General features: G+C 41.0%; 1 protein-coding gene across 1 annotated transcript in view; it reads left to right on the top strand.

The window, feature by feature from the left end:
* The window catches only part of clic4 (chloride intracellular channel 4), a 149,100-nt gene that overhangs the window by 116,750 nt on the left and 18,478 nt on the right, over positions 1-13,872 (top strand). Inside the window, exon 4 of the mRNA XM_072548355.1 lies at positions 3,841-3,947. Within this exon, the coding sequence (XP_072404456.1) occupies positions 3,841-3,947 (107 nt within the window). The remainder of the gene's footprint in view (positions 1-3,840; positions 3,948-13,872) is intronic.

Raw genomic sequence — 13,872 nt, 5'->3', positions numbered from 1 at the left:
CAGGTCTATGTTTACAACTGGAACAGAGAATGAGTTCAGAAGGATTAGAGGGAATCTCATTGAAACTTACAAGATATTGCGAGGCCTGGATAGAGTGGACATGGAGGAGATGTTTCCATTAGTAGGAGAGACCTGAGGATACAGCCTCAGAATGATGGGACAACCATTTAGAACTAAGATGGGGAGGAATTTTGTTCGCCACAGGGTGATAAATATGTGGAACTCATTGTTGTAGAAGGCTATGGAGGCCAAGTCATTGAACTTTATTTAAGACAGAGATAGATAAGTTCTTGATAAATAAGGGGACCATGTTATGGGAAAAGGCAGGAAAATTGGTTGAGAAACAGCAGCCATGATTGAACAGCAGAGCAGACTTAGGGCAAATGGCCTAATTCAGCTCCTACATCTTCTAATCTTATGGGTGAACCCTGTTTGGAGAAGCAGACTCTGAGATAATTAACTTCAGAGAAATATGATTCTTGATTAAGCATGTGCGAAAGTGTTCTGAATGAATGGTAAATTTTGCAGCACTGGAGTAGCTCAGCATTGGATCTCTAATTAGTCAGCAGGAGCTGAGTTTTACTTCACTTGCAGCTGCCATGTAGACATTCTAATCGAGTAAAATGTTTGGCAATATTTGAATTTGGATAATCAGACATTAGTGCGGGAAATGCTACGCATGCGTTGTCACATTGCAGTGAAATGTCCTCAGTGTAGCTAAAACACTGAACACTGAATACTGAATAGTTTTAAAAATAAATATACTTGAACTCGAAATCTATTTGGATATATAATAATATAGGCTTAGTTAGGTAGAGATTTATTGAATGGCATGTGCACAATGGTTCCTGACTGCTAGTTCAATGAGATGTACCATTATTAGGGATACAGACATGGTCAAGCTTAAATATTTTACAGTATGAGATTAAACAGGGCAACTGAACATGTACTTCATTTTCATATGAGGTTGTTGGGGTATGTACTGGGAGCTGATCACTTTAAGCCTTGAGCTGAGGGTAGCCTGGTGCTAATTAGAACTGCACATCTAATTTTTTTTCTGAGATGAAAAGCACAACAGTAGTTTCCGTTATTTTCCAAAATGGAGGATTTATGTCTTGAAGCAGTAACTGCTTCAGGCCAGTCTATTTAAGGTTTTGAACTGTTTGTCCCCTTCTGTTTCTTTCTCTTTCAAATTAATGGCTAGTTCAAGATGAGAGACATTTTTCAATGGTGAGGATTATGTTGCTGCAAATGGAAACTCTTGTAATATTAATATTGGGAAAGCTGTAGTATGCAGAGCTGTCAGCAGCAGATGTTGTTTGTACTGTCAGAATGAGTAATGTGCTACAATAATCCTCCTGTGAAAAAAAAATAGTCAGCACTTTAGAGGAAGCTTGAAGTGCTGTTTCTAATTGTATCCATTCAAGAAAGGGAAAAGAGACATTTTAAATGAGGAAACAAAATAGTGTATGTCTCTGCTGTGACATAGGCTGCTTGGATGTGTTAAATCATGGAATTGCTGTTTTTTTTGTCAATCTTCTTCAAATCAGGAGTGGGAAACTTTTTTTCACTCAAACCTGGTGACATTGTTCATTGTAATATACTCCCTGAGATCTGTCTGCTGACATTACACAGTCTGGAGGATTGAGCCTGCTTGGGCTAAATGGCTCTGCATTTCCCTGGATGAATTTATTAAGCTACTTTGAGAACACAGTCAAAGACTTCAGTAAGGTTACGCACCCCCAAAAACTGGGCAATTGTGAAACAGAAATCTGCAAAACATTTCATGGAGCATGCCATATGTAGCCCTTGATACAATTTATGTTTTAAGCAATTAAGTTCAGCAGCTCAATAGAAATGAAATTACTGACTGTTCGGGAAATACCTGACACAAATATAAGAGACATTATATGATCTTAGGGCTGTAAAATCTCATATCTATGATGTGTTCTAAAAGTAAAATTGCTTCCAGAATGTACTGTTAATAATTCTTCAGACTGGTCTTTGGTCTTTATTGAATCTGCTGTTATGTCACCTATAGAAGCTACAGGATGATTGTTGTGGAAAATGTAGAGTAACATATTAGTGTAGTAGTTAGGAAAGAGAGAAAAGATAGCTTGTATCCTGCATCAAACCTTGCAAGTGCTTCAGCTAATCAGGAGCTAAATCTGCTGTTTCTCCATTGGTAGCAATCCCCACTTTGAGTGAAAAGGTCGAGGATTCAAGTTTACACAGACAATCCACTGCAGTTTTGAAGGTGTGTTGCACTGTAAGGTGCACTGTCTTTCAGATTATAAATTAAACCAAGATCCCATCTGCCTCTCAGTTGGCAGTAAAAGATGATGAATAGGGAATTCTCCTAGAGATGAGCCAACATACCTTTGCCAACATTAGTGAAACAGTTTTATCTGATCATTGTAACATTGCTGTTTCTGGGTCCGTGCTGTGCAGCAAATTGTCAACTGCCTTTGTGACATTACAACAGTGATTGCATTTCAAAAGTCTCTTAGATAGTAACATGCCTAGGGAATCTCATGGTTGTGTAGGAGCTTTGGAAGTCTCAATTGCACCCCTCCTCCCCCATTTCTTACATCCCACATCTGAATTGCTGTTGATTTGATTTTAAAAAAAATCTAATAATTTAATATGACCTAATTGATCGGGGTTGAGTTTTGTGAAAAATGGAGAATTAAGACATTAGTATAGTAGTTTGAGTAGCTTCTGTCTTGAGGGAAGATTGATGATGGTTTTTAATCTGGCTGATGATGCAGTTATACAGCAGATGGTGGCCTGCAGCCAGTACTTGCTGTGTTTGCCTGTTCCCATGTACTCAGAGACCTGAGCATGATATTGTATACAGTACTAATAAAAAGTTTCAAAATGACCTCAATAAAGTTTGCCTTGCACTGATACTAACCCATTGTTATTCAAATAAAAGGAAGGTTAAGTAGCCAAAACCTTACCAGACCATAAGGCTGCTCTTTTATTAGACAGAGACAACTGGTTGTGCTTTAACCTGAGAGTCACCACGCCTCAGGGAAGGGAGAGGTTGAAAAGGAAAGTTCATTACAGTAACATCAGCTGCTACAGGAATTGAACCCACACTGTTGTATCACTCAGCATCAGTTAGCTCCATTGGCTGGATAGCTGGTTTATTGCAATCCGTACTAAACTAAAATTATCTCCCATTTAACGTGAGAGTTCTGTTTGCTGCAATGCAGATTTATGCTAATGCCCTGGAGCACATTGGGAAGCTACCTGTACAGCGTCCTCACTATTAACATTCAAGCATAGCACAGCATTGCTAGAAGTGGCACAATGTTAATGGATTTCTTTCTCAGTGTCTTCATTGTGCTCGTAGTTCATGTATACTTATGTATTGTCTCTGCCCTGGCTTTCCTTAATTTCTCATTTTAAACCTGCTATGACCCACATGCTATTCTGTGCAGCCAATTTATATTGCTTCCCTGAATCATGCACCAAAATTGTTCTCAATGTCACCTCTCTGGCTAATTTCTGGTTGTCTTACTAATTGCAATGGGGCCAAATGATGTGTAGAAAAGAGGTTTTTTTTAAATTACTCTTAAGACTAAGCTAAATACTTCTGATGTGTTCTCATGGTAACAGCGCCATGATCTAATTCCAGGCAACATGCCTCTAGCAATTCAAGACGTATTCCAGTTGATGTCTAGTTAGGAAGTAGGCTCATGGAATCATTAATGTTAAAGCAGCAATAATTATGAAATAGATTGAATCCATTTTGGAACATTGCAATGATGTTGCAGTTGCCATTGTTACATTTTGTTTGGATTTCTCACTTATTGTATCTTTTATTCCCAGGTACATGAAGCTTGGCACAAAGCACCCAGAGTCCAACACAGCTGGGAATGATATCTTTGCAAAGTTCTCAGCCTACATCAAGAACTCTAAACCAGAAGCTAATGAAGGTGAGCAGCACATTTAATTTTATTCTTGGAGAGTTACCTTCTTAGAGAAGCTTCTCTCCATTTTGGAGTGTCTGCCAACAGGCAGTGCTCATGTATTTTGGTTATGGATTATATTCTTCCATTTTAAGAGTGTGGATTCATGATTTCTTTGTGTTTAGCAAGATATCAGGCAAGCTGTGATAGAATACATTGAGAAACCAAGATATTGGGCTAGGGCTCCATTGCAGGACAACACTAAGTTTAAAAACAGTTAAAGAGAAGTTGGGTAACTCAGGAAATTAACTGACCCAGAAGTGTGCTCCTAAAAGCATTTCATTTGTGCTGGAGATAACAACATGGAAGTCTGGAATTCAACACACTGAGATTCTGAGAAAGTATACGTTAGAATAAGATGTGTGTGAATGAGGATGATACTTAGCCATGGAAAAGCTTGCACAGAGAACATTTTAATGTGGGTTGCATCTAGCCCAAAGCACACAGTCCTGCCTGACCAAGAAACTTTCCTGCTTGTCAAAGGCATCTTGGATGGATGTACAGATCGACTATCTATCTGTAAGGCTGTGTTCACCTCTGTGACCAACAAGACCTGAGGTAGGACTTGAACCTGAAATGGCTGGGCCACAGGTGGGACACTACCACTGTGACACAAGACCACCTCTGGCAAGAATGTAGGACATGTACCAAACCCTCCTCTCCCTTTGAATTAAACACTTCCACCACCAATGATGCCATTTCAGACAGCTTTGGAATTCTGCCTGTTAACTCTATTTCTGTCCACAGCTTGACCTCCTAAGTATTTCCAGCCTTTTTTGCTTCAGTCATTCTTGTATATTATCGAGAAATGTGAGTTTTACTAAGAAAAGGTGTCCATAAATGGAAGTTAGTTGCAGTACCTCATGCCTGCTGGTTTCCTTGCCTCAATAGAAAGAAAGGGATTGTGTACTAATATGTCTTGCATGTGTGGCAGAGGGACAAATATGCTGACAATGATTTGCCGAAACAAATATTCTTAGCTTGGCTAGCACAAAACCACCAAGCTTTAGCTTTCCAACACCTGCACTGCCCTCCTCTCCTTTACTTGAGTGGCTCGATCCTTATTCCTCAAGACCTGGACAACATTTGGGATTGGACTGATAGAGGCAAGTAATATTCATGCCATACAAACATCACGCAAAAGCCATGTCCAACAAGAGAGAGTCTAACTATCTCCGCTTGACATTCACTGACATTACCATCAATGAATTCTCGATCATTAGCGTTCTGGGTGTTGTCATTGACCAGACACTGAGCCAAGTTTAAAAAATTAAGTCTCAGGATGACATTGACAGATTTACCAAGAATTATTTTCTGTAAAACGACTAAAAAGAAATTCTTGAACTCTAAGAAATTTCATTCAAAATATAGTGCAAAATCCACATACCCATACCCTGTGCCCTCATCAGAATCTATTAGCTCCTTGTTGAGAAGGGAATTGATCTAAAGATCCTAATGGAATTGAAAACAGAATATGTTGGAAACATTCAGCAGATCTGACAGCTTTAGAACAGTGAGAATTGTAAACCATGGAACCTGTAAACCAAAATAACCAAGTGGACTGAGTGAGTGCCACACTGAAAATTGCCAACAAGATTTCACGTTTGTAGTTTATACTTTAACTCAAATCAAAACCAGTTGAAAGTAAGCAGGAGTTAACAGGCAAATGATACCTCAATAAAAAGGTAATTGCATTTTAAATAGTCAATACCTTTAAATTACCACAAGCATTTACGTCAGTGCCTGCAGTCATCTGACACCACATGTACAGCCTCTGCTACATAGGAGCACTTAATTTCTCACTCAACTGATTCACCACTGAAGTTACTTTCATGCCCACCAACTGTTAATCTGGTGTATGGCAAAGATTTATCCTCTTCTCCATATGTTGTCATTTGTAATATCATCTGAAAACTGATGTCACCCAGCTCTATCTTACCACCATCGTCTTGACACTTCCATAGCTGCTAAATTACTAGGCTCTTTGTCTGACATCCAGTAGTGGATGAGGCAGCAATTTTCTGCAATCATCCTGGGGACATTGTGGTCATTGTTCTTGGTTTGTGCACCGAAATGTGTTCTCCAGCTCTTGACTTTAATCCCTCTCCCTGGGAGATTAAGATTAAGCTAGTGTTTGGTGTCATATTTGACTCTGAGGTTGAGTTTCTGAGTGCACATTCATGCCATCAGTAAGGCTGCCAATTTCTGTGTCTCAGATCATCTGTTGCTGAAATCCTCAATCCTGCCTTTGTTACCTCTAAAGTTGACTGTTCCAGTGATCTCCTAGTTAGTCTCCCATATTTGACCCTCTTCAAATAAGAGATCATCCAAAACTCTGCTGCCTATGTCTCAAATCATTTCAAGTTCCATTCTCTTATCACTCCTGCACTTGTTGACCTATATTGGCTCCCTTTCAAGCAAGATCTTCATTGTAAAATTGTTATCCTTGTTTTCAAATCCATCCATGACCTCACTCCTCCTGATCTTTGTGGTCTCGTTCAACACCACAAACCTCCAAGATATCTGTGCTCATCACAATCTGACTTTTTTGAGCATACTTCATTTGAATTCCAACTCTGGTGATCAGCCCTTCATTTGTCTATGCCCTAAACTCTTCAATACCCTCCCTAGACCTCTCTGTCTAATTTACTTTCCTTCCTTGGAAGCTACCTCCTTGACTAAGTTTTTCACAATTTAATCTACTACTTATTTATGTGGCTTGTTGTTACATTTTGTTCATAATGCTCATATGATGCACCTTGAGGCATTTTACTTTGTCAAAGGCTCTGTATAGATGTAAGTAGTTGTTCTCGATCTTTGCTTTCTGAAGTCATTGATTTATGCTGAGGAACAGTTCAATGGCTGTTGACATCTCTTTCATACAATCCATTTTGTTTGTAACATAATGTTGATGGTTTAATGGAGAAGAATTTAAGTGTGTACTAGAACATTTTCTGATTCAGCATATGGATGCATCAACTAGAGAAGATGCAAAATTTGACCTGCTGTTGGGAAATAAGGCAGGGCAGGTGACTGAGGTGTTCGTGGAGGAGCACTTTGGGGCTAGTGACCATAATTCTATTAGTTTTAAAATAGTGGTGGAAAAGGATAGACAGGATTCAAAAGTCAAAGTTCTAAATTAGAAGAAGGCGAATTTTGACTTTTCTTGACGCAAGAACTTTCAAAAATTGCTTTGGGGCAGATGTTTGCAGGTAAAGGGACGACTGGAAAATGGGAAGCCTTCAAATATGAGAGAACAAGAGTCCAGAGACAGTATATTTATTCCTGCTAGGTTGAAAGGGAAGGCTGGTAAGTGTAGAAAATTGTGGAGGAATAGAGAAATTGAGGTTTTCATCAAGAATAAGAAAAAAGCATATGTCAGGTACAGACAGCAGAAATCGAGTGATTCCCTAGAAGAGTATAAAGGCACTAGGAGTATACGTAAGAGGGAAATCAGGAGGGCAAAAAGGGGACATGAGATAGTTTGCAAATAGGGTTAAGGAGAATCCAAAGGGATTTTACAAATACATTAAGGACAAAAGGGTAATTAGGAAGAGAATACGGCCCCTTAAAGATCAACGAGGCCACTTGTATGTGGAACCGCAGGAGATGGGTGAGATACTAAACGAGTATTTTGCATTAGTGTTTACTGTGGAGGATATGGAAAATTTGGATGTGGGGAAATAAATAGCGACCTCTTGAAAAATGCCCATATTAAAGAGGAGGAAATCTTAAAACGCATAAAGGTGGATAAATCCCCGAAACCTAGAAGCAAGGGAAGTGATTGCTGGGCCCTTTGCTGAGATATTTGTGTCAATGATAGTCACAGGTGAGGTGCCAGAAGACTGGAGGGTCACTAACATGGTGCCACTATTTAAGAAAGATGGTAAGGAAAGCCAGGGAACTGGAGACCAGTGAGCCTGACATTGGTGGAGGGCAAGTTGTTGGAGGGAATCCTGAGTGACAGGATTTACACGTATTTGGAAAGACAAGGACTGATTAGGGATAGTCAATATGGCTTTGTGCACTAGAAATTGTGTTTCACAAACTTAATTGAGTTTTTTTGACAGAGTAACAAAGAGGATTGAAGAGGGCAGAGCAGACTTCAGTAGGGCATTTGACAAGGTTCCTCATGGTAGACTGGTCAGCAAGGTTAGATCACATGGAATACAGGGAGATCCAGGCATTTGGGTACAGAACTAGCTCAAAACTAGAAGACAGAGGATAGTGGAAGAGGGTTGCTATTCAGACTGGAGGCCTGTAACCAGTGGTGTGCCACAAGGATTGGTGCTTGGTCCATTGCTTTTCATCATTTATGTAAATCATTTGGATATGAACATAGGAGGTATGGTTTAGTAAGTTTGCAGCTGACACGAAAATTGGAGGTGTAGTGGACAGCAAAGAAGATTACTTCAGATTACAATGGGATCTTGATTAGAGGGGCCAATAGGCTGAGAAGTGGCAGATGGAATTTAATTTAGATAAATTTGAGGTGCTGCATTTTGGAAAGGCAATTCAGGGCTGGACTTATACACATAATGGTATGGTCCTGGGGAGTGTTGCTGAACAAAGAGACCTTGGAGTGCTGGTTCATAGTTCCTTGAAAGTGGAGATGCAGGTAGATAGGATAGTGAAGAAGGTGTTTGGTATGCTGCCTTTATTGGTCAGAGTATTGAGTATATGAGTTGGGAGGTCGTGTGGCGGCTGTACAGGACATTGGTTAGGCCCCTACTGGAATACTGCATGTAATTCTTCTCTCCCTGCTACAGGAAGGATATTGCGAAACTTGAAAGGATTCAGAAAAGATTTACGAGGGTGTTGCCAGGTTTGGAGGATTTGAGCTATAGGGAGAGGCTGAGTAGGCTGGGGTTGTTTACCCTGGAGTGTCGGAGGATGAGGGGTGACGTTCCAGAGGTTTATAAAATCATGAGGAGCATGGATAGGATAAATAGACAAGGTGTTTCCCCAGGGTAGAGGAGTTCAAAGCTAGGGGACATGGGTTTAAGGTGAAGGGGAAAGATTTAAAAGGGACCTAAGGGGCAACCTTTTTACACAGAGGAAGTAGTGGAGGTGGGTATTATTGCAACATTTAAAAGGCATCTGAATGGGTATATGAATAGGAAGGTTTCTGGCGTATATGAGCCAAATGCTGGTAAATGGGAAAAGATTTATTTAGGATATCTGGTCAGAATGGACGACTTGGACATTTTCTATGCTGTATATCTCTATGACTCTTGAAGCCTCAATGGTGATTTTCAGGCTATTTATATTTTGTATCACTGCCAAGCCTCCTCTTCATTTATAGATTATACTTTCATCAAAAATTGATAATTCCATTTGAGTTTTTGGTGAACAATAACAATGTGAAATGATAGGTATTTAAGATCAGCAGCGATTTTAGAAATAGGAATGACAGAAAATTGGGTGACAATTCTTGCTCATTGTCATGGTTCTCCAAACTGTTAAATCTGTACATCATCAACAAAACTGCAACTATTTTGTTAGTATAACATGGAAAAGCGATTAGTGAAGGTTTTGTTAAAGTCTGTCTTACGTGCCATAATGAGAGTTCCAGTTGACTAGGTTTGCTGAAAAACACGGAACTGGATGTTTCCTGTAGGGTCTTGGATCCCGGAGTTGTGCTGAAGTTGGGAGCAGAAGTACAGGCTGTGTGGGGAACGGTCACTCACTGTGATTTTTCTCAGGTTAACCATTTAATGACCTGCGCCTGGACTTGTCATCTGATCAACCCAGTGGGTGGGTTCTCCGTGTTGGAGGGTCAATCAAGGACCTTCCAGCTTGAAATGAGGTGACAAAAGGGTGACAGAATGAAAGGGAGCTTGAAAATGGAGACCATGAACCTACAACAAGGTGGCCTCCAACAACTACAACTACACACAGGTGGGGGAAGTCCTCTGGAATTTGGACCTGCAGTCTGCTGCGAGGAGGCTACTCTCAATACAACAGTGCTGTGTTATCTTTGGCAAATTAGACACTGACTGGGAAATCCAGCTGTGCCATTACCTATGCCCCTGTCTCAAGATACCTCCAGGGTAATGACCCAGAGATAAGATAAATCTGGCAAACCTGTCTGGCTGGGGGCATATTTTGTTGGCGCCTGTCTGCTTGCTTCTGCTCCTTGCTCTGTTGAAGGCTCAAACTTCTGACTCTACTTTTCAACTAGACCTGACCCAAACTGGCAGCCAGCCCAATGTGACTTGATGGCAATCTTAAACTGGTGGTTGTACTACTGCGCATCCTTAATGGGATTGTACACACTTGTCTTAGAAGGATTATGGTAATGTTCATGGGAACACATCACTTCCCTTTCAAGTTGCACATACTGTCCTTGCTTTGGATAAGTGGACCTGTTTATGTATTAAAAACACTTTACATAACCGCTTTTGTCAGTGAAGTGGACAAAGGGACACAGAATTTGGGTCAACTTGATTTTATTAAAAACATCATGTGAGCATTTCCCAAAATGCCACAATATTTACTCTCTATCCAGCTCTATCTGTCTGAGAAAGGATATTACTCGCAATGATCCGCATGTTTGAGTTGAGCCATTGGAATCTCCCTTCTCCCTGACTTAGAGCTGGCTGTCTCCCACAAAGGTGGGGTTTTGCAGGTCAGATGCAGGTCTTGTGTCTTCTTGGATTGTCACTTTGCCTTCAGCCAAAAGTCATGTTACAAGTCTTCCCTGAGGGGCTTCACTGCAGGGTTGGCTTTCAGATGTCTGTTCTAATCCGCCCTCGCACCTGACCTTCCAGAATGTTCTGTGATCTTTGGCCAATGTGGTCCTGAGTGCGATTTAAAGTATGCAATGTGATCATACCAGTACCCTTCACAGTTGCCATGCCAGGGAGGTATAAAGTGCACTGGCTGGAAGTTAAGATGCCCAGAGGTCTGATTGAAACTTTTCCAACACGCAACCTCCAGGCTGTTTGGAAATGGTTTCCAATGAACCTTTGTGACTTTTTAGACCTTGGTTTTCTCTGTTCTCTGTAGCCGATGCATGCTGGTTAATTTAGCACTGCCAATTTTCTGTCTGGCCTGATTTCTCCAGTTGTGGCTCAATTTAGAATGTACAATTTTTGGGACTGTGCTTGCCTCACCACACTTGTGATACCAATTCAGAGGCATCTCACCATTGGGTCAAAATCCCAAAGTTCTCAAGCCAAGAGGACGCAGGAAGTATCTCCACCAGGTTCTGGCAGTTCACGAAGGAATGTTTACAGCCAACCTTTCATGGCAAGCCACGGATGGACTATCAAAGCTGGTCTTGCTAACAATAGCTCACCTTAAAATGAGTAAAAAAGAACTCATGAGAATTTAGAAGTGACAAATCTATCTTTGCTTACATGGATATGATAGATAGATATCATTGAGGTATTTGTCTTTTACCGACATGAAGTGAATAAATGAATTGCAATGAACAAACCTAGACCAAAGAAAATTTTGGGCCTAATGTTAAGAAGATGGACTGCAGGCTTAGGTGGGATGCTGAGCTGATGATAATGTGACCTGACTCTGAAGAGATTCGGGTGGTGAATTCCAGATTTTGCTTCCTTATTACTGTAAAAATAAAAACATCTCCAAAAGTGTTTTTTTTAACTAGAGTACAGTGATTCTCAGATTGAAAAAAGACTTTAAAAATTTTTGAGTGAATTAAATCTATTATGAAAACCCAAACTCATTGCCACAAACTGTAGCTTATTAAAAGCTACCAATCTTTTTTTCTCTTAGAATCTTTGAGTCCCTACAGTGTGGAAACAGGCCCCTCAGTCCAACAAGTGCACACTGACCCTTTGAAGAGTTTTATATCAAAGTGTGTAGTGGGTTAAATAATTCAGTCACTGGAGTGAATCTGTGAGACTGATCTCATTGCCTTGCAGTCATTGGGTGGCTTTTTGGAAATGGAGACAATAGAGTTATTGAAGGCACTTCATCCAAGTTCTGATTGGCAACAAGACCAACAGAGCTGGTGCAAAAGAAAACATTCCATCCTGTGGAGATTAGTCATTGCACAGCTGGGGCTGACAATTCAGGCCAGTCCTTTTCCACAGCAATAATGCTTGAATCCAATGAAAGTAGACAGTATAAACTCACCATCATCTCATTAAAAATAGTCAAAGGATATTTCTAGACATTGGAATATTGTTTCAAACCATTTGAGAGTCTAATGTAGTATGGAGGAAAATTGAGATTGTGATTGACAGTGGGCAGCAGGTGCTTGTAAAATAAGGTGTTTGGCCTCCCCATTGCATCCCTACTCTCACCACCCCCGACCTCTCTTCCATAATATGCAAATCCAGTCTCCCACACACTCAGACCACAAGACTAGTGTCTATTGCACTGCTCTTTCAAGACTGTTGTCTAGGCTAGCTGTCAGGAATTTGTACTCCAAGAGACAGTGACCACCTACTATTTTAAACAGCCAGAGAGATAACTTAACATTCTCCAAGGCACTGAATGTTTACAGACATTGCTAAGATTTTCCACTGGGGAGGACACATGAGAAAGAGTATAAAAATGCCATTGATTAATGCTGACTTAGACAGTGAACCTGTCATGGATTTGGTAAGAGTGGGGGTGGGGCGTCATTGTTGCAGTGCCAGAGATAGATGCTCCAGTCTCTGTCCATGAGCAAAATACAGTATACTATTCAAACAGAAAAGGCAATCCAGAGAGGCAGGGAAGGCAGAGTGGCTGGGAACAGAGAGGCTCTGAAACCCAAGAGGGTGCAGTCGAACCCATGAGGGTTGGAGTAGCTCATGAGAGGTCAGTGGAATTAAGTCAGCAGGAAGCAGTGGAGAATCTGAGATCCAAGAGAGGTTTGCCAGCCCTGCAGGGGGCAGAAAGAACCCTATTGGGTTGGACTGGTTCAAGAAGCTGCAGCAGAAAGGATCAGGACGGAACACCAATGAGTTACAAAAAGCCAGGTTGAGCTTTAAATGAATAGTAGGAACGTGAAGGGGAAGGTGAGAGAAGGTTGAGAAGACAGTGATTGAGATCTGATCAACAGAAAACTTAGAGTAAAGGGTGACCAGAGGCATGCCAGACAGGACAAGAGAAAATGAAAGTGTAGTGGCGCTTTATACAAGAACATAGGGGAGGTTGGTAAATATCAGAAGCTGACTGTTCAACAGGTGGCAGTAGTGTTCCAGGGAATAGATTAGGGAAACCCCATAATCAAACATAAGAGAAAAAAGAAGGGAACATATACCACAGCAAGTGTCTCTGCTGGAGATCCCCGGGGGACACCAGTGAAGTAAAAGCAGAGTTGCCTATTGGGGCATCAAAGGAACAGACCTGAGTCTCAAACCTCAATTAGTTTATTTTGGTTGAAAAGAAGTTCAAAGAGAATAAGGTGCAGGATGCAAATTCTGACACCCTGTCAGAGACAACCACCAGTTTACCACGCACAAAACTAAACTGGTCATTTCCTAGTAGCTTTGAAATCGACGTTTCGGGCAAAAGCCCTTCATCAATTTCAAAGCTACTTGAATGCTGCCTGAACTGCTGTGCTCTTCCAGCACCACTAATCCAGAATCTGGTTTCCAGCATCTGCAGTCATTGTTTTTACCTTTTCATTTCCTACCCCACTCCCTCCACCACACCCCACCTCACCCCCAGAAATCCCACCACTAGACCTACAAGGACAAGGGGAATTTATTAGTTCATTTGGCTAGATGGTTGATTTGCGATGCACAGTGATGCCATCAGTGCAGGATCATTTCCTGTACCCGCTGAGATTGGCATGAGGGTCCCATCTTCTCAACCTCCTCCTTAGCCTGAGGTATGGCAACTCTCACTACCAATCATCTCTCTCTAATGAGAAAGCAGCCTATTGTTCCCTGGGGCTATGGTGAGTTTATTCCATTTCAGA

This window comes from Chiloscyllium punctatum, chromosome 27 (genome assembly GCF_047496795.1).
Source record: "Chiloscyllium punctatum isolate Juve2018m chromosome 27, sChiPun1.3, whole genome shotgun sequence".
Lineage (NCBI taxonomy): Eukaryota > Metazoa > Chordata > Chondrichthyes > Orectolobiformes > Hemiscylliidae > Chiloscyllium > Chiloscyllium punctatum.
Note: the sequence above shows the minus strand (reverse complement) of the source record. Positions and strands in the feature narration are given on the sequence as shown.